The 20,088-nt window shown below is 39.2% G+C and overlaps 1 protein-coding gene and 1 pseudogene across 1 annotated transcript; both read right to left on the bottom strand.

The window, feature by feature from the left end:
* Positions 1–5,559: 5,559 nt before the first annotated feature.
* Positions 5,560–6,685, bottom strand: LOC137278990 (uncharacterized protein KIAA1958-like; annotated as a pseudogene).
* A 4,349-nt stretch (positions 6,686–11,034) lies between these two features.
* LOC137278989 (perlucin-like) lies at positions 11,035–19,431 on the bottom strand. The gene is made up of 5 exons (XM_067811479.1): positions 19,321–19,431; positions 18,881–18,973; positions 16,958–17,075; positions 15,486–15,595; positions 11,035–11,288 (listed from the first exon to the last, which is right to left on the bottom strand). Exons 1-5 carry the CDS (start codon positions 19,379–19,381, stop codon positions 11,035–11,037), a joined length of 636 nt encoding a protein of 211 aa, XP_067667580.1. The 5' UTR covers positions 19,382–19,431.
* Between the last annotated feature and the right edge of the window lie 657 nt (positions 19,432–20,088).

Raw genomic sequence — 20,088 nt, 5'->3', positions numbered from 1 at the left:
CTCCACAACACATTGCAGCCTTCACCCAACACTAGGGCTGCGACGATAAACTGGTATCCTGGTAGCAGTGGTACCTGTCATGTCAACTTCTGGTTACCAGAACCTCTCCCCGTAGCCGCTAACATGTTGAATGTTGCAAGCCCTACTACTGTGTGTCAGCTGAAGTACTTGTCAGAAGGCAAGATCTTCCTGTCCTAGTTACAAAATTGTCACATTTAATTTCTGTAAATTGTATAAAAATGTATGAGTGAGCTTGATGTTTTCAATTTAAAAAATCAGAAAAAGTTGGTTCTTGGGCTTTCATAGCTGACATGATGTAAGTGATGTATGCATAACCTACAACTAGGACTGAAACAGGTACTCGAGTACGAGGCGGGTAGGTGCATTACTCGAGTACTAACATCCTACTTGAGTACTCGTCCAAGGAGACTTATCTCCCCTCTCATTCCATGTGTTGTTGTGGTGGCACCAACATGGAAGAGCAATCACGGTCCAACGTTTTGTCTTATTTCAAGGTAAATGAAGACAAGCTGATAACAGAATCTTGTTATGTGCCAAAAAACTGTAATTCAAGGGTGGCACAACCTCAGCTATGAGGAACCATCTCAAGATGAAGCATAAAACAACATGTGATACACCCGCCTCGACATCCACTCAAAAGCAGCGGGTTCACAAATAAGGTACAATACAATATTTCTGAATTTCAGATGCATTCCTGTTGACAACATAAAGCTCTTCAGAATTAGCAAACATTATAAGACAACTGAAGGTCATAAATTTACGGGGGAAAAAATATGGTTTGTATTAAAGATAGTCTGTTGCCATCAGTACATTAAAGTTTGGAGTAGATCATCCGGTCAGTTTTAGAATAAATTGCAACATAGTATATGGTGTTGATTATGTAAGGATGGGTCCAGTGTCTGTTTCGCATTTAATGGGCATCAAACATAATGTAAGCATAGCATAACAACACTTGGGTTGTCATATGGGATAATTAGTTTTGAAAAGAACACAATAGGTAACATTTTGTACTTACTGTTCAAAACACCAGGAAAACACATTTCAAAGCTAATTTTCCAAATTTTCACAGGCGTGGACTGAGTCTCGAATGCAAGTACTCATGATTACTTCATTGTGAGTACTCAAGTACTTTCAATCATTACCCATTTCAGCCCTACATACAACACATTATTTCTAATATTAAGATGAGAATAAATTTTGCAGATTTGCATGCTGTCGAACAAGCCTGCCTTCAGTAGTGGATTTTTACCAATCAAAGTACAAAACTTTGTCTTGTCACCATAGAATGTGAAATATATTGGTATCCCAATCCCTAAGTTGAGTGATGTATTTATATGTGTTATCTGCTGGTTATCAATGAATTTGAATGTGATAACATTGATTCTTCATCAATCTGTGCTAACATGGCGGTTATGGAGAGTGAGGTGCTTGTATTAACATAGGTAGAATATGCCCTTGGTTATGCTTGTGATACTTTATTGGGGATTGTTGGGCCACAGCAGTCGCTAGAGTTTCACCTAGATATTTTAAGCAGTGTTTTGTTAATTCCATGAACAAATGGTACTTCTACACGAAAGTCAGAGGGTGGACAAATAGGGAAAGCCTAATGGATCTCTTCAGGAATGACTGAATTGACTGCTGTCCCTAACTGGGGAGGCCTCTGTTTTGCTATAATGGCAGGGAGACATTTCTGGAAAATGATCTACCTAATTTGTAGCAAGTTGATGGCTGAAACCAGCATCTGTCACTTCACTCTGGAGGTCAAGCAGTATAGCTGAAATGTTGCTGAAGGCGCCATCCATCTCTTCCTTTGTCCAGATGGTTTTGGAGGTCAGGCAATATAGCTGAAATGTTGCTGAAGGCGCCATCAGTCTCTTCCTTTGTCCAGATGGTTTTGGAGGTCAGGCAATATAGCTGAAATGTTGCTGAAGGCGCCATCAATCTCTTCCTCTGTCCAAATGACATTGGAGGGCAGGCAATATAGCTGAATATAGGCACCGTCAGTCCTACAGAACAACATATTCAGAGGTGTGCTGATATTCGGCACATCATCCATCTGTGTGTGATGAATGATATTGATACTGTAAGTGATTGTTGCATGAATATGATTTGTGCAAGAACATTGGTATCCTAGTTGACATGATTTCTTTGTTAAAATGTTTTGAAGAAATTGATTATACATACATGTAATTTCACCCATTTGAACATGTTCATTAGAAATATCAGAAATCCCTATCTAGAGCCACAGAAGTTCTTTTTAACAACAGTGGTATGTCTTTTTGTGAGCAATATCAGCTGATTAGTCAATCAGTATCAGGATCTAATGTTCATTTTTCTACATCGTAGCTTGAATTTGAAGAAGTGTTGCTGTTGAGAAGTTCTTTGTGTCTTTTATTGGGAAACAGTTTTCTATATGAAATCTATTGAATATGTGAGTTATGGTGATAAAACAGGAGATTGCAATGCCTGGACAGAAAGTATGGTAGTGGGTAAGAATAGGCATTGCAGTGTCTTCTCAGTTGGCTTGTAAGGCGTGTGAAGGGAGGACATTGCAATACCTTGATAATGGGTGTCAGGAGGTTGTAGGGAGGACATTGCAATACCTTGTCAGGTTTGAAGGGGGTTAATCTGTGAATAACAACCTTATATTTTGATGCATTGTCATATATTATATATACATATATACATATATTTTCTTTATGATTAAAATGTCATTTAGTATGCAGTTTGTCTGTTGTTATTTTAAACAGTTCAATCAGTTTAAACATATCACATTATAGGTGTGTATAAGTAAATGCAAGTTTCACGTGTTGTTTAACATTAATGTTTGGATAAGTTTCTAGAGGAACTTGGACCTGTCGTAAATAATGATTTTTTTCAGAAACATTGTAAAACAATTTGAATTAGAATGGAGATAACTGTACTTTGAGGAAATGCGAAAGCACACTGGTGGTAATACAGCCGCAATAACTGCACTTGCTGCTACGGAACCACCGGTTTTCGTTCCCGCTTTGTCAAACACAGTTCCGTTATTCCCTAAATACTGAGACTGCGCAGAACACAAGTGGATAATGAATGTGATTACATTCAACACTACCATAACATACCACCACATATATATACACCACAATACCTAATTCATTACATATACTAACACAAGTGCGTACCTGCATAAAAAGTCCTTTTGATTTCATGACTTTTGTGAGACCAATTAATTGTTGTCTAACACAATATCTAATAATTGCAACAAATCCAAATTTGGAAACGGTCACATGAAATCGACACAACTCTGATGATTTGTCTCATAAATCTGGACACTCGAATAAAAAGGTTTAACAAACGACCATCATTCTGTTGTCACGTTCCGCTATCTTATACGAAGGAGGACCACTTGTTTGAACGATTGTTTGTAAAAAGTAACATGAACAAAAGTAACGGACAAAAATTAACGGGAAAAAAAGTAAGAGGCTTTTTTTTATAAATGCCACAGATATCTACACATATATACATCTACACACCACGCATATACGTCGGACTGGTGTACAAGACTGCTTGCGTGTTCAAGTGGTGGGTGACTAAACTAGCAGGTCAACAATCGAGTTTAAACTGTGACAGTTATGTAATCTGGACAAAAGGTTGAGACAGGCCTGGGGTTTTGTTAATGTGACATTTGTGTCTATGCATTGATTGATACGCTTTGCTCAAGCAAGCTTTAGTGTCCGTAACCAAGTACATGTATGTTAAAAGAACCACCTACAAAGATATTTTCTATGTATGTAACGGGTATATCTGAAACTGCATCAGTATCACCTACTAACATTTCAAGTAATTTACCATCCAAATGAAACTATTTTTTTCTTCTTTTTTTGGTGGTGCTTTTTGATTGTCCGCCCCAAATATTGCTATTTTAGTTTTGTTTATATTCACTTGCAGCTTCCATGAATTACAATAGCCCTTATATGAGTCCAACGCTTCTTGTAGCCCCTTTGGTGATTCATATAAAAATATTGTATCCTCTGCATTTAACAAAACAAATTGAGAAACATACCAAATCTTCGTCTTCAGTATACTGTAATCATAGTTATTTTCGCGTGGGATTTCGAGTGCTAAAAGACCGTGCGTCAATAATCATGCAAGCGAAATATTCATGGTCAAATCATGACAAATACAGTGTTTTCGTTTACCGGCATAGTTTGTATGCAGTAATAGTTTACATTTGCAGTGTTACTGTCTGAGGTGAGAGAGATTCAGTATCATTCATGAAAATGGAGAATAATAATGGTGACAGATTTCCGCCCGTCTTACACCATCGTTACATGAGAAGTAGTTTGATACCCCGTTGTTACATTGTACAAGTGATTTGATATTGTTATACATTAATTTAAGAAGATTCAAGAATTTTTCCTCTATACAAATAATTTTGCATTTTTTCTCTCCACAATCCAAACAGTATCGAAAGCTTTTGTGAAGCCTATGAAAGCACAACAGTTTTTACCCAGTCTTTCAAAATTTGCATCAGATTATGAATTATGAATACACTGTCAACCGTGCGAATAGGTGTAACAACATTACTAGTGTCTAAAAGATCTGAAAGGCAGTTGTTTATTTTGGTGTACAATGTTATGAAACAACTAAGTATGGTGACTGGTCTATAGAAGTTAGGATCAGATTTGTCGCCCTTTACCTTAAAGATCGGTTTAATAATTTCCGTTAACCACGATTCTGGGAAAACATCCTCCTCAAGTATGAGATCAACCAGTGCAACTAATAACGGAACCATCAAGTCAACACTATAAAGTATTCATTTTCTATCTAGTCTGTCCCCAATGCCTTACACCTCTTTAATTGCAGAAATGATTTTTTTGTTTCGTAATAACTGTATATATAAACCTCAGGTGCCTTTAGTGTCGTTTCACAGGTTATTCTTTTATCGGGTAAACCTCCTTTCAGGGCCATTTACAATATCCCAGGGACATTCTATAGAATATGCATGGGATGTTTAGAATACTATTTGGCCCTGAAAGATTTTCACGAGACAATTTTTTCGTTCAGATTCTTAAAGAAAAAAAGTCAAGCAGAGACAGTGATTTTATTTCTTGAAACTACATTTCACGAGATGTTGAAATTGAACACGACTGTCGGTTTAGATTCCCTGGAAACAACGTCACTTCCGGCATTGACATTCAGCTCTTTGTCTGGAGATACCGTACATGTAGCTTTGATACCCTTCTGGCGTTTTGGCGCTGACGTAAGGATGTCGGACAAGGTAGATTTTTGATCATCAGAGGTCCGTTTGTATGAACGAACAGCTTCACTCTTGTGACCAAGAAAGAAAGAGGCAAAAGCATAAAGTGTTCGTAAGATCACATATCTCAAAGCACATGAAGTAGCTTTGTCTTAATAAAAGGTTGTGAAATAATGGCGACTGATCTTAGAAACTAGATTATTTCAAACGTAATTAATCTTGAGTGCTATTTACACTGGCTACAATGTGTGTTACGTGAATTAGATAATTGTTACAATGTAAACATTAAAATATTATCTAGCAATGTCGAATGTATTCTTACCGGTCATTTCACAAATCATTTGCTCGTCGACGTTGGCCTGATAAAGCCTTGTGACAACTGAAGCTCTCAATGAATGATTTGTTTTGTTACCCTGTAAACCACCTTGACAAAGCCGTTTGACTGTAGATTGGAGGGTTTTGTGGCCAACCGGGGTTTTCAGAAACCAACTTCCATCCTTGGGTCTGGCGCGAGGAGTGAAGTAGTAGTAATCGGTCGTTTTGCCATCCACACTATTAAAAAAACCCAAAGAATGATTTCTGAAATACTTTATCCACTTAATTGAAAGAAAATTTTAATATTTGCATCTTTTGGGTGTTAAATTTGTTATTTTTTTTATTTTCTTAATTGTTTTTAAATTTTGATTCATTGATAGCAAATATACTCACCACAATGATCTGTACTTCTGGAAAATACCGACGTAACATCGGTCCTTGTTAATGTTTTCATATGCCCGCACTTTCTTCGGAGCTTGTTTCCTCTGCTTCAACCCGCCAAGGTTTGTTTTTGACACATCTTCGGTGTACAGAAGGAACTTTCGGCCGTTGCCATCCGCATGAGGTCCCGTTATTTGTGGTTTGGCAAACATCCTCAAGGTCCTATGTTCCTTACCCCCTCGAAGAGCGAAGTGCAATCCTATAAAAAGACCAAAATAACTACATTATCATTTATATCTGAGCATTTTTTCTTCAGCCAAAGAATAGAAAAGCTTACGATAACTATAATCAATATGTACATGATTATTTAGTAAGACTAACCTGTCATATACAGCACTGTATCTAGAAGTCTTTTGGGGGTGTCGTCTCCCAGAGCTCCACACTGCCAAAGCTGCTCTTCCTCAGTGAGGGATATCGTTTCTGTTGGCTTCCGGCTCCTACACCCTCAGCAGAACGTTTGCGCATAACTGCGTCCAGACATCGACGACTGTCTTCAAACTCCTTATCTTCAAACACGTTCACTGTGCATCCCTTTGCTCTGATGGCGCTTTGTAACGAGGTGTATATACCATACAATGTATGAGATGGATACAACCCTCCGTCTTGTTTCCGGGCTTCGAACAAGAAAAAATTCAGGGCAAGATTAAGGTTCTCAGCACCCATTTCGAATAAACCTTCTGACAAACACACCTTCGGCAAATCCAAATTGTATTTCATGGCTCTCTGACGTCTTTCCTCCTGCCATCTAGTAAACACAGCAACAGCCCAATCATTCTTGTATTTTGTAAACTTAGGAACACAAATTTCAAGTTCTTTATCAAAGGCGTTATTATCAAGGGGTTCGCCGAATCTAAACTCAAACTCACGATCACTGTGACTGCTTTCGCTATCCATCTCACGCGATTGCGATTGCGTTATGAAAATGTCATCACCGTCTTCTCGCTCGATATTCTTCAAAGTAACAGTAGCGACTGACGACGATCCAGCGCGCAGACATGTGTAGTCGCGACAGTTACCACGTGCAGATCGTGCTGTTTACAGCTGGCGGGTGAGTGGCTGTGTTTGGACGATAGTTTTTAGTGTAAACGGTTATTCCAAAACTCTTTTGGGTCATGTTTCTGTTCTTCTCGCGACAATTAATTAACCTTTGATGTCTGATATGTTTATCCAAGCAATTTTATTTTATAATTCTTAGCTTCAAGTCTATAAACACGTTTGTAATAAACGGAAGGTAATTTTTCAAATCGCCGTTTGGCTTTATTGAATCTTTTCCCGGCATTAGGACACGCTACACTAAACCACAGTTTAGATTTCTTCACATTTGTCTTCCTTATTACCCTGCTTGTGTGTGATTTTCGTTTAAAAAAAACCCAAAATCAAGAAACAGACACTAACAGTTGTATAATGCAAGATGACTGTCAAAATTAATGTTCCAAGATGATTTAGCGATCTCCTTAAAGACTGTCAAAATCAGGAACGACACCCCATGCACGTGTATGGAGCAGTATGTAAACATAGGTTAGTGTATGGGGCTACTGCGTTGTGCACGAGCATTCCATGCGTCGTGTTTAGGTGTGGTGATAAAGAGAAATGGTGTTTATTTTATAAGATGCCTGCCTTTGAAAAGTTTGTTAAATCTTATACTTCCTATCAAAGGTTCAGGGTCCTCTACTTTTCTGGGTGGTCAGTCATGTATGCCTGTCCCAGTGGAACACAATGAGGACAAACCCAATAATATCCGGGGTAGAAATGGTCTATAGCACAACCATGCTTGTAAGAGGCGACTAACCGGATTGGATGGTCAGACTCACTGACTTTCTTTACACTTGTCATTGTATCCCAACTGCGTGAATACATACTAATGCTGTTAATCATTGGATTGTATGGTCCAGAATCAATTATTTAGCGACCAATGCCAAATATTTGGAATATTGCCTAGTGCAGCGTTAAACAACAACCAACCAACAAATATTTGGCCAAATGGGCATATCATTTATTATACAATGGATAGGGTTCTCGGCAGGATAAAGCCAAAGGATATTTTCGGTATCCGTTGGGGTCACAATCGGATATTAATGCAAATTAGAGAGGTCATATGCAAATTTTAGGGACTATGTACTGTGTCAATTTCATGCGGTGGTATTACAGCAAGTTAACACATGGAATCTTGAAACCATGTTGGCTAGCCCAACACTGTTTATCTCTCTTGGGGTTTCAATATCCCCAATAGCTGTTATAGCTTCCTTGCGGAATCTGAATAAGATGCCTATTAATCTAATGGCAATATCTGGTCCTTTCATATGTAAACCATGGAGAGATGTCCCTTGGTAAGCGGCGGATGAATCTGGTCTGGTTTCTTCGGAACTCCAAATAGTGGGAAGTACCAAACGTCTGCACCTTCAGTGGATTATTAGAATAGAGTATCTTGGCCATAAAATCAATCATCTGTGGACCCTTCACTGGAACTTTATCCATGCTGTTTTCCAAAGAGTCGGCTCGCTTTACAGCTTGATCCTTTTTGTTAGGTAGAACTGGTCTTGGGTCCTTAAACGGTAATGACGCTACCGAATTTCTTTCAGGGCCTCTATGTATTTCCTTATCCATGTGATTTAGAAAATGTCGATCTTCCTGTGATAAGCCTAGCGTATCATCATCCTTGGTCATCGTAAACAGGTCATCCCCAGGAACTTCATCAAGAAAGTTTACATCAGAAAGTTATTTTGACATGGCTCAAAAATGGTGGGTCTTCCTTGAGACATGAAGTGAGTTTTCATAACTGTTATGAATGGGACATTTGCTGGGCTGATTGCCTGTATTCTTAAACTTTTGAGCTACATCAGTCTTCTTTGCATGAACACTATAGCGGGATGGTTTGGAGGATTTATCCTGCTTTGTACGGTGTGCTGTACTTGTGTTGACCGAGTGGAACCATACAAGAAACTTGGATCATTCTTAAGCTTGCTGATTTGTCGCAGAAATGATACAAATCCCGTGAATGGAGGAAATGGTACATTATTGTCCTGCTTGTATATAGAGGCACGTGCTTTCCACATTTCTTGAAGAGCAAAGGGTAGCTTTATGTCCACCTTTCTTGAAGGACAAAGGGTAGCTTTTGCACAACAGGAATGACTCCGTAGGGCGAGTCATAGTATGACAACAACTCAGCATACTTTGGATTCTTTTTTGAATGAGTTAATCTCGGCTACAAGACCAGCGAGGTCATACAGTTTTGCACAGTCTTTGTTTGTAGGTCTAGGGAAATTTGACAATCCAGTTTCAAGTGAAGCTTTTACCATCTCAGGGCATCCACAACGTTCATCTAAACGCTCCCACAATCTCAACAAACCCGACACCGGACACACTGGCTGCTCTAATACTCACTGCATGTCTAATTGATTCTGCCACCAACCACTTGATAAGCAAATGAAATTTCTCAGTTGCACTAACTTTGACCTCACCACACTACGAAAAAATTGACTTCAAATATGGGATAGGACTCTGGTTGATCATTAAATTTGCTCAGTCTCGATAAGGTCAAATCTTCTTGAGTAGAAACTCAGCAATATCAGTACTCCGAGAAAGGAGAAGAATTTGCATTCAGATCTAGCTGGGTACGATGGTTAATTGACATAAAGTTTGTATCATGTGTACCCTTAACATGTGGACAGTCGTTATTAGGGATGACACAAGCATTCTGGCCTTTAATGTTTGCAACATTAACGTTGGGGTCACTGGTAACGTTGGAAACTCGAGGAAGTCAGAAGCAACATCATCAGGATGATTATGTGAATATTCACATAATCTTGAATCCGTTGCCTGATACCTTCCACCAGAACAGAATCGTGGCCAGATGATTCCTCGAGAGAATCATTTACAGCTTGTGACACTTTTACTTCTGCTTCAATAACTGCTGTTTTCTTATCATGAACAAAAAGTGTTTTGTCACCTTCCATTTCAACTTGTTTCTTCACTAGTTCTGCTTCTTTCTTCGCGTATTCTAGATCAACCCTGACGGATTCCGCTTCTGTCTGTTTCCAAGCGAGGAGTAAAGACAAACTAGTCGATGCCTGTGAATGTGTTGGACGACTTGATTTAGTCTTATGAGTCCTCTTTTGAGTATATTCAGACACTTTGCAATTAATTCCTGATTCCTGATTCCTAATTAGAATTAATATAATGTGAAATAGTTTTCATTTTAGCATTCACAAGTTATTCATCACTGATGTGCACTTGTAACTGTTTATCACTCTCAGTAACACCACACCTGTTCAGAACTTAGTGTCTTATATTTGTTATAAAGTTGGGGTAGGTTTCTGTCGCAAAGTCGAAGCTGGGCTAAATCTGTTACACTTTTGCACTTCAACAGGCATTTCATCAGTGTCTGTACTAATTCTGTCTAATTTCGAATGATAAAACTGGGTTTGGGGAATCAAAGTAGACTTTGCCATTTTTTCCTGTGATGTAACCCTAACAGCTGCAGCGTCAATCACAATGGCGTACAATGTTTTGTGATCAGCTGTCCATTTAGTAGAGGCCGTGGTGGCTTAGGTTGATGAATTTGTCTGATGGCGATAAGGTGCTGACCTAGTGTGTGTGGGTTTGAATCTCAACTGAACAAACGTATTAGAATTTGAACTTTGTTGCTAAAATGTAACTACAAGCATAACACATTTTACATTTGATTGCTTTGTGTGTGGCGTTGTGTATCTAATACCCAATAACCCAATCCATACTCTGTGCCATTGTTATATAACGTAGCGTCATCAGGTCGTCATCCAACTATCCTACTCTTCAGCGATGGGTATGCAAAGATGAGGATGATGCACCCAAGTAAGCGGAACAGGAATTGTGAATCATATGGTTCATCTGGGAAAGAGTAATGTTTATTTCCCATGAAAGCATACATATGTCAAAGTGAAGTCACATATGATTTAGTTATCTTGTATTGTTAGTGAGGAAAGCTTGAAAGAATATTCTGGATGTTTAGTATTTCATTCGTCATTGAGCACATTTCAGTTTTTGCAGTCACACATGGACACTTTTCTTTCACAGATGAAGTTTATCTCGCTAGTACAGAGACGGTCATTCCACTTATAGTCGGTGTACTTGAGAAGCGACAGACAATGTTCTCCCTTTTCCTGTAGATGCGATTCGTTGCTAGGTTCCCCAGAACTCCAGTTTGTGTAGTTTAGGGGACAGCCCCCCTCCCACATGAACTTCCCTTCCTTCATCAGATCAGTGGCACCCAACCAGTAGGTCGGAGAGCCTGGAAAGAAGATTACTGTATCTAGTGGTTTAAACATATTTTTATTTCCAAAATGAAATGTGGATTGGCGAACAAGCCATATGGCTTATATTAACGCCGCTCCAAAACACCTTTTACAGAACTGAAGTGAAAGATGACGTCATGAACATTCTTAATCAGTAAACATCATTAAAGTGTTAAATGTTGTCTCAGTTTGGTGTGTCTTACGAGTCATAATAGATGTGGATCATTATGTATTCAGGGAAAGTTTGAAGCGTTGTGATGAGAAGATATAGTTATGAACAGATTCTAATATTGTTTGGTTTTCGAACGATGGTAGTTCCTGCTGGCCATTCATAACGGTATCGAGATTGTAGCCCGCCGAATAAAAGTACGTAATAGATCTTAAATGTGAATAATTAACACAAATGAAAAAGAAGTGCAGAGCAGTTTCATGCCCGTATCCACATGAACAGTAAGGACTGTTGATTAAATGTCGATGGAACATACCGGCGTTCAGATCACTACATCCGAGTCTGAGACATGAGTGGACGATTTGTGACAAGCGAGATCCGTAGCTGAGGTCAAGGTAAATATTATTTTCTCTTTTTGGCGGTAGTTTCTTAAATTCCGATAGACTGCATGTTTCTTTTGAGTTTGGCAAAGCGTTCCAAAGACTAATCGTGTCGGGTAGGAAGGAATTGGCATAGGAATGAGTTCGACAATAAATGCCTTGAATTTCAGAATTATTTCTTAGATCATACCGAGTGTTTCCAGAGACAGTTTGAGGGATTAATTCGCATAGATAGTCCAGTAAATGGTTATCGTACATTTTAAAGTTTAAAGAAAAAACATTAGTTTCTTATAATGTCTTGTATCTTTCAGAGAGTGAAATTCAGTTTCATTATAAATCTTATGGTGACTTGCACCACGCACAACACCACAGATCGTTCTCAAGGCGTCAAGATGTAAGCTTTCTAATATCCGTGATTGTTCAGATGTACAATTGTCCCAGATTTGCGAGGAGTAGTCAAATATGGGTAGAATGTAAGATTTGTACATAGTATCTAATGTCTTTAGGGATAAAGGATATTTAAAACTCCGCAGACAACTGATCATAGGACGAGTTTTACGGACAATATCTTTAATGTGATCATTATTCCATGAACCGTCGCTTTGGAGTGTTATTCCTAAATGTTTGTGGCTTTTGACTTCTTTTATAATCGTTCCGTCAAACTGAATAGATTCGGTTTTATTAGGCTTAAAAGTAACTTGCCATTCCTGAGCCCACCGGGAGATTTTATCTAGATCATTGTTAAGAGTAGAAGCTGAGGAAATTAAATATGTATTTAAATACACTTTTTTCAAAAATTTTAGATAAGCAAGAGGTTAATGCGACTGGACGGTAATTCGAGTATTCATATTTTTTTGTGAATAGGGATAACAGAAGCTTCTTTCCACGTCAAGGGAAATGCTGACTGACTCAACGATAGGTTAAATAATTTCGTGAGTATGGGACTTAGACTTTTGGCAGTATATTTCAATACTTTGTTGCCTATTCTGTCTGGGCCAGTCGCTTTTGATGTATCTAAAGACAACATGATGTCTTTAACATCATTACAGGTTAGTGTAATTCTTGATAATGTCGAATTGCCAATGATTTGGGTATCAGGCAAATCTCGATGAGGGTCTTTAACAGTCAATTGAGAAGTAAAATAATCATTTAGGATATTAGCGATTTCTTCGGGATCGTTAAATTCAATATCGTTTGATATAATTGATGGAAATTGATTTTCAGCGTTTTGTGATTTCAAAAATGCTTTAGTCAGACGCCACTATGTTTTAGGACCGATTGAGCTATTTACAGAATCATCGATTTTAGAGATGAATAGACGTTTGGCTGTTCTGATAGCGGAAGTAACCTTATTTCTAGCTGATCTGAAATTTGCCCAATTTGATGGGACGTTGGATTTTTTTTGCAATTTTATGTAAACGGTTACGATTCCGAATCAATGCTCGTATTTCACTTGTCATCCAGGGCTGATCTTAAGGTCCGCTTGTGATGATCTTGTTAGGTATATGCTCGTTGCAGATATTACCCATTATAGATGTTAGTTGTGTGGTGATGTCATCTACATTGTTGCAAGAAAATAAACCGTCACAATCAATGTTGTCTATGCATTTGTTCATACCTTCTGTATTGGCTAGTGAGTAGTTGTGAACTCTTCTTTTGTAGGTCGTAATGGAAGGGATTGATTCTTTTATTGTTACATATATGGGACAGTGGCCGCTACAGATAAGATCCAGAACACCCGATTCCTTCACACTATCGACATTCGATACAAAAATCATGTCAATCAGGGTGCTTGAGTGAGGTGTTATCGTAGTAGGTTCACAGATTATTTGTTCGAGTCCGTACAGCGATTCGAGATTTTTTATTTTGGTTTTATTTTAGCGAAGGACGTCAATGTTGAAATCGCCGGCAACGATAGTGTACATATTTTGATCAATGGCTTTACCAATAGCGTCTTCGAGGAGCTTCCAATATGCCGCACTCTTGTCTGCGCGATAGATACAGCCGACAAGATAAGGACAGGTTTTGCATTTAATCGTCACCCACACCGCCTCAAGCCCGGGGGCGTCAAGACTCGTCATATGTTGGAGGTATAGATTACGTTTGACGTAGATAGCGACACCACCACGACTCTGCCTGTCTTTCCGGATTGCAAGGTGATAACTTGGCATTTTTATATCAGTATTACGGATCTCGGCATGTAACGAGGTTTCTGTTAAACATATAATATCATATAAGCGAAATTCAGCGTCAGTTAGATCAATTTTGTCTTTCAAGCTTCGTATGTTTAAATGTATAATTTTAAGATCACGGAAAGGGCGCAGTCCTGGGTTAGGATGAACATCTCCACAACACAGAAGGATAAGAGCAGTTGATATGGAAACGTGATCATAATAGCGGCTAAGGAACTTACATCTGTATACGTATTTTATAAGGTAAGCCACTGATTTGGAGTGTAATCTCAGAGCAAAGGAACCCACTGCCTGTCTATATTGTTCAGTGTCAATCATTCAAGAACGGATTACACAAAAGTAGGGAGACGGTGGGTTCCAGTTGGTAATAGGTGGGAGGTAAACACACACAAACTCGACTTATGTAGCTGATACAAGCCTGTATCTAGTAATGAAGGTCAAGATATTTTTTGGGTGAGTGGAGATCAGATTCCTCAGAATGCTTTGGTGACACGATAGTTGTGAATGGTGCAGTGATTGCTGTTCATACTTGATGATTTGAGTGACATTTCTCACGCACCCTTCCATAACTGGACAGTTGCAAGAAAGAACGAGATTGTGTATTGGAACGTATAGCGCACGCCGACCCAGTCTACTTGGTTTCTGTTAATAGCTGAAGGAGTTGATAACACAATCCGTTGTGCAACAGGATAGTAAATGTTCTGACAGCCAGGTTTTATGAAACAAAATGTGTCGTCATGTTTTCAGTGTAGACTTCTGTCCAGTGTGGCTTCTTTTCAAAATGTGAAGTGGATTTCACAAACTGTACCCATGCGGGAAATCATCCCTGGTTTCCAGCGTGACTAGCGAACGCTTTAACCACTAGGTTACCTCACTACACCTGGAAAGTACCTTTACTACTCTGGAAATATGTATGACGAAATGAAAACAATGTGTGACAGCTATTTTCAGTGTGGTCCTGATAATGTATAAACACATGGTGAGTTTTTGAACGTTACCAAATTCTACATGGTGAGTATTTGAATGCTACAGTAGCACATAGTAAACTTTTGAAGACTACAAATAACACACGGTGAGCTTTTCAACGCTACAAATAACGCTTGGTGGAACACCACAACTAACATATGGTGGGCTTTGGAACACTACAAATAATACATGGTGAGTTTTTGAACACTAAAAATAACAAATGGTGAGTTTTTCAACGCTACAAATAAAACAAATAATACATTTGAACTTGTGAACTTTTGAAGACTACAAATGAGACATGGTTAGTTTTTGAATCCTACGAATAACACACGTGGAGGTTTTAATACCAGGACGTAAATATATCAGGATGAGAGTTGTCTTTGTTTAATATCAAACGGTGGGGCACGGTTAAATATTTTAACATCACGATTAATGCAAGGCGATTGTTGAGTATGATGTCCATTTGAAAATACATTTAGAGCTCACCATTTTCTTCACTTGCTCGGCTTCGTATGAAAAGAGAACATCCAGTGCTTGACCGGTTGTTGTTTAACGCCACACTCAGGAGTAATCCAGGTATAAGGCGACGGTCTGTACTGTAAGTAACTAGTTTGGACTACACAATCCATTGATCGTTTTTGGCGGCCATTCTTAAAAATAAACACTATGCTACAGCTAAAACTATGAGCATTACACACACAGATGTACGGTGAAATATGTTCAGCATTCAGTTTCACACATTTTGATATGTACTTGGTGAAGATTCAGCATGATGATATTTTAAACTGGGAAAATATGAAAACATACTATTTTCTCCCTAAATATGTGGATATTTTGTTCTTTCCTGCGGAAAATAATGAACACTGAGAAGATACTTTAAGCGATTTAGAAAGTGTATGTCCCTAGGTAAACGTGTACTTCCACTTGATATTCAAATCTAAATCTAAAACATATTTTGATCAGGTTTATGACGCAGGTTCTATTTTTTCAATAAATGGCATCTGTTCACAAAAAATGACCATCACCCTTTCAAAACAATGACCCATGTCAAACCGTAAGCTTGAAATAAGTTTGGCCAACACTAATGTTTATCTGAGCAATTTTAGTTCTCTCCTCCTGTTGCATGTTCCAATCTTTTCACTAGTTCAATGAATCTGAACATGTTGGGATGATTATGCTGGATGGGCTTGCTGATGCGGGAATGGAACCCCTCTAGGTTGTTGTTGGTCCTGGACTTTGTGTAGCATGGTGATGTCTAGGTGGAGATCTGGCGTCTTCATCTTCATCCACCCAGGTTGCAACGATGTAGTCATTCATCTTTGAGCATGGTGAATGTCAGAGCACCGATCCATTTCTTTGAAAGGCATTTTAGAAGTTGTATAGATGAAGGAAAGCCAAGTTCTGTGGATAGTCAGCTTTTTTTATTTCAATGTGTGCGACGTTCTGGTGTAGGTACTAACACCATTATCGGGCAAGTGGTCCATTGCTTCGAGCCAAGCATTTTGAACTTCAGCAAGTGGAAGAGGAAATAGGCCAGCAACAGGGCGGATCCATTTCCCCACTTCTTTGTCTTCTTTGTAGGCCACAGCTAAGCCTAACTCATGGGTCGTCCGCCACAGGGCCTGGCAGAAATGAAACAGGCAACATCTTGCAGGAATTCAGTTTCAGCAGCTTGGATGGTAGCCAATTCAAAGTCTGCCTGGATCACAGTGGGTTCAAGAGGTCTGTTGAGCACTTGTTGGACATGCATCTTCAAGAGGTTGAATAGACGGACAAAGGTAATGCTCTGGTGGTTGGTTAGAAGGACATACACAAGAGGGTAAATCGTGGAACCGGACATAGCATGGATGGCATATACATGCACTTGGTTCCATAGTGGAACGTTCCATCCATGTACATCTTCTCGGTTGACTACACTGTTTCCAGAAAGACATAGCATGGAAGACGTATACTAGTACTTGGTTCCATAATGGAGGCCATGAAGAAAACGTTCCATCCATGTACACCTTCTCGGCTGACTACTGTGCTTCCAGGCCTCGTCTGAGCAGAGGGCTAGGATTTTGTCCTCTTCTCCATCTGAGAACAGCAAAAATCTTCTCCCATCATGAGTTGTGGTCCACTGGTCTGGTAGCTCGACTTCAGCTAATGTTCTGGGCAGTGGAGGGATGTGCTGTCGGCGGTGACGGCACATGGCGCTCTTCATGCTGAGGAAGGGCGGGAGGTAGGGCACGACGTCGTCCTCTTGCTGACTGATGATGTGCTTGCATATTTGCTGCATGGGTGTTGCCTCTTCTCTGGCCCTCTTCCTCAAAGAGACACAGAAGCGCGCGCACGCGCGCACACACACACACACACACACACACACACACACATATATATATATATATATATATATATATATATATATATATATATATATATATATATATATATATATATATATATACAAAATAACAAAGATACAGAGTAAAGTCTGGAAACATACTCCGCATCTCCAACTGACACAGGACTGTGTTGTTTCCATACTCTTCTGATAGCGAAAAGTCAGTGAAAGGATTAGTAATATGTTTTGAGAAGGGCATCTGAAGTTAGGACTGTGTTGGTACTATACTCTGTAGAGACTGGGGGTCAGCTCATTAATGAAGTACGGGTAGACAGCATGGCTCAACTAATCAGTGTACTCATTGAGTCTGTCTTTTGGGAGGTCTGTCTCATGGGAGTGAACCCATGTGTACAATGTGTGAAGCCCATTTCTTTTGTCCAACGCCATGATGGTGCCTAAATATTTTCCCCAAAGCAGCGGGAAATCCAACTCACTCACTCACAGGATGTGTGCCGTACTGATTGGTGCTTATTGTCGGCTCTTACCCTTCGTTTGAGATGAGAAGAAGCAGAAGAAGAAGAAGATGATGATGAAGAAAAAGAAGAAGGATAAGAAGTGTAACAGATATTTCAACATACTCAGAAAATCTACAATGTTTAGCGATTTCAACATGCTCAGACAATCCAAAATGCCCAGTGATTTCAACCTGTTACAAATCCAGCAAATTCCAAAATGTTTAGAAAATCCAACAAACTTAATGATTCCAACATGCTTAGAAAATCCGACAAGCTTAGGGATTTCAAACAGCTTAGCGACTCCAAAATGTTTATGAACTTGCTTAGAAACCCCAACATCCTCAATGATTTCAACATGCCAAAATTTAAAAAAAAAAAAAAATAGTGATTCCAAAATGTTGCCTGTCTCAGTGATTTGAAAATGACTACTGATTTCAACATGCGAAAATCAAGCAATTTCAATATACTTAGTGATTCCAAAATGTTTAGTGATTTCTAAATGTTCAGAAAATCCAACATGCTTAGTGATTTCAGCATGCTCCGGAAATCCAGCAGTTTCAACATGCTTAGTGATTCCAACATATTAACAAGCTTAGTGATTCTAAAGTGCCTATTGATTTCAACATGTTACAAAAATCAAGCAATTTCAACCTTCTCAGTGATTCCAAATTTTCAACATGTTCAGAAAATCCAACATGCTTAGTGATTTCAACATGCTTAATGATTTCAACATTCTTAATGATTTCAACATGCTCAGAAAATCATTAATGACTGGGAATTCCAATATGCTTAAAGGCTTCATTTGAGTGTTGATTGAAATATGCTTGGTGATTCTGTATTGCATAGCTGGTTCAGCGTACACCAGTAAAGTCAGGACCATGTGTCGTATTTGTTTTGTGTATTTATCACCATTTCGTGTTATTTAATCAATTATCGTTCTCATTTGAACCCAAAAGCACTGTAGAGGGTGTAAGACTCCAGCTCAATAAAGCCGAATGCTTACGTGTCGTGAACGTTTCTGCTTAAATATAGCAGTCACATACTTACTCTTGCCTCAGCAAATGATCCTTTTACATTGGAGAACCAATAGCAAGAAGATCCGTGCTCAAGAAATCCCTCAGGACATCGACGCGGATCTGTAAAACAAATCAGCAGACTAAGTGGGTCACTGAATGTTTGTGCAATTCCACATTCAACAACTGGGAACACCAACAGTGCACCAAAGGCAAACAAATTAAAGCATGCACGAGTAAGATCTGCGACAATGGCGTCGTGTTAACACACTTGTAAAAAGTCCATTCAAAGTGGAAACTTTAAACAGAGAAACACTAACCATAATTATCCCTGCTTTAACACAACACAACAATTAACTGAAGTCAGACTTCTTACATTTCCATTGCTCCACAGGCCCTGGACAAGCTTCTCATACGGGTTCACATGAACCTAAATAGATAAAATAGAAGTATTATGATGGACTATTTACCTTCAGCAGCGGTCACTGATACAAGCGCGCACAGTAAGACAAATGCCAGTCCGAGACTCATAATGCAGGGAGACAATGCTACTTGTGACCACTGGGTTGTCAACGGAACACTGTAATGCGCGGGGCTTGTCTTGGCACACAATATGCAGCCTTTATATATCCCAACAAGGACGTTGATCTACCATCATATATGATGAGCCAATGAAATACTTGGGTTTTTTTATATTTTTCACGAAGGCAAATGCGACTCTGGCTCAGGGCCTGTTCATAATGTATGGCCATAAAAGGCGACTCTGCCTGTCGCAACCAGCGACTAACGGGATCGGGTGGTCAGGCTCGCTGACTTGGTTGATACATGTCATCGGTTCCAGGTTGAACAGATCGATGCTCATGTTGCTGATCACTGTATTGTCTTGTCCAGACTCGATTCTTTACAGCCTGCCGCCATATAGCTGGAATATTGCTGAGTGCGGCTTAAAACTAAACTCACTCACTCATAACGTATTGCGAGGGAGGGAAGTGGTGGTGGGTAGCAATATGCATATGAAAGCATTCCTTAGGAGCCACAGTCTGGTTGTTTAAAGAGGGAGTAACAGCCACTTTCGCTTCGGTGCTGTTTTAGTTCTCTGTTAGACTCTGCACCTGACTTATCGTTAGATTCATAACATTTTAATGTTTGATTAGACAGACAATAAGTGACAGTTTAGGATTCATTCGAGTTTGGCAGGGCTACTCATTTATTGGAGCCGAATACCCCTTTACAGAAAT

This window comes from Haliotis asinina, chromosome 3 (genome assembly GCF_037392515.1).
Source record: "Haliotis asinina isolate JCU_RB_2024 chromosome 3, JCU_Hal_asi_v2, whole genome shotgun sequence".
NCBI lineage: Eukaryota > Metazoa > Mollusca > Gastropoda > Lepetellida > Haliotidae > Haliotis > Haliotis asinina.
This window is presented reverse-complemented; position numbering and strand designations above follow the sequence as displayed.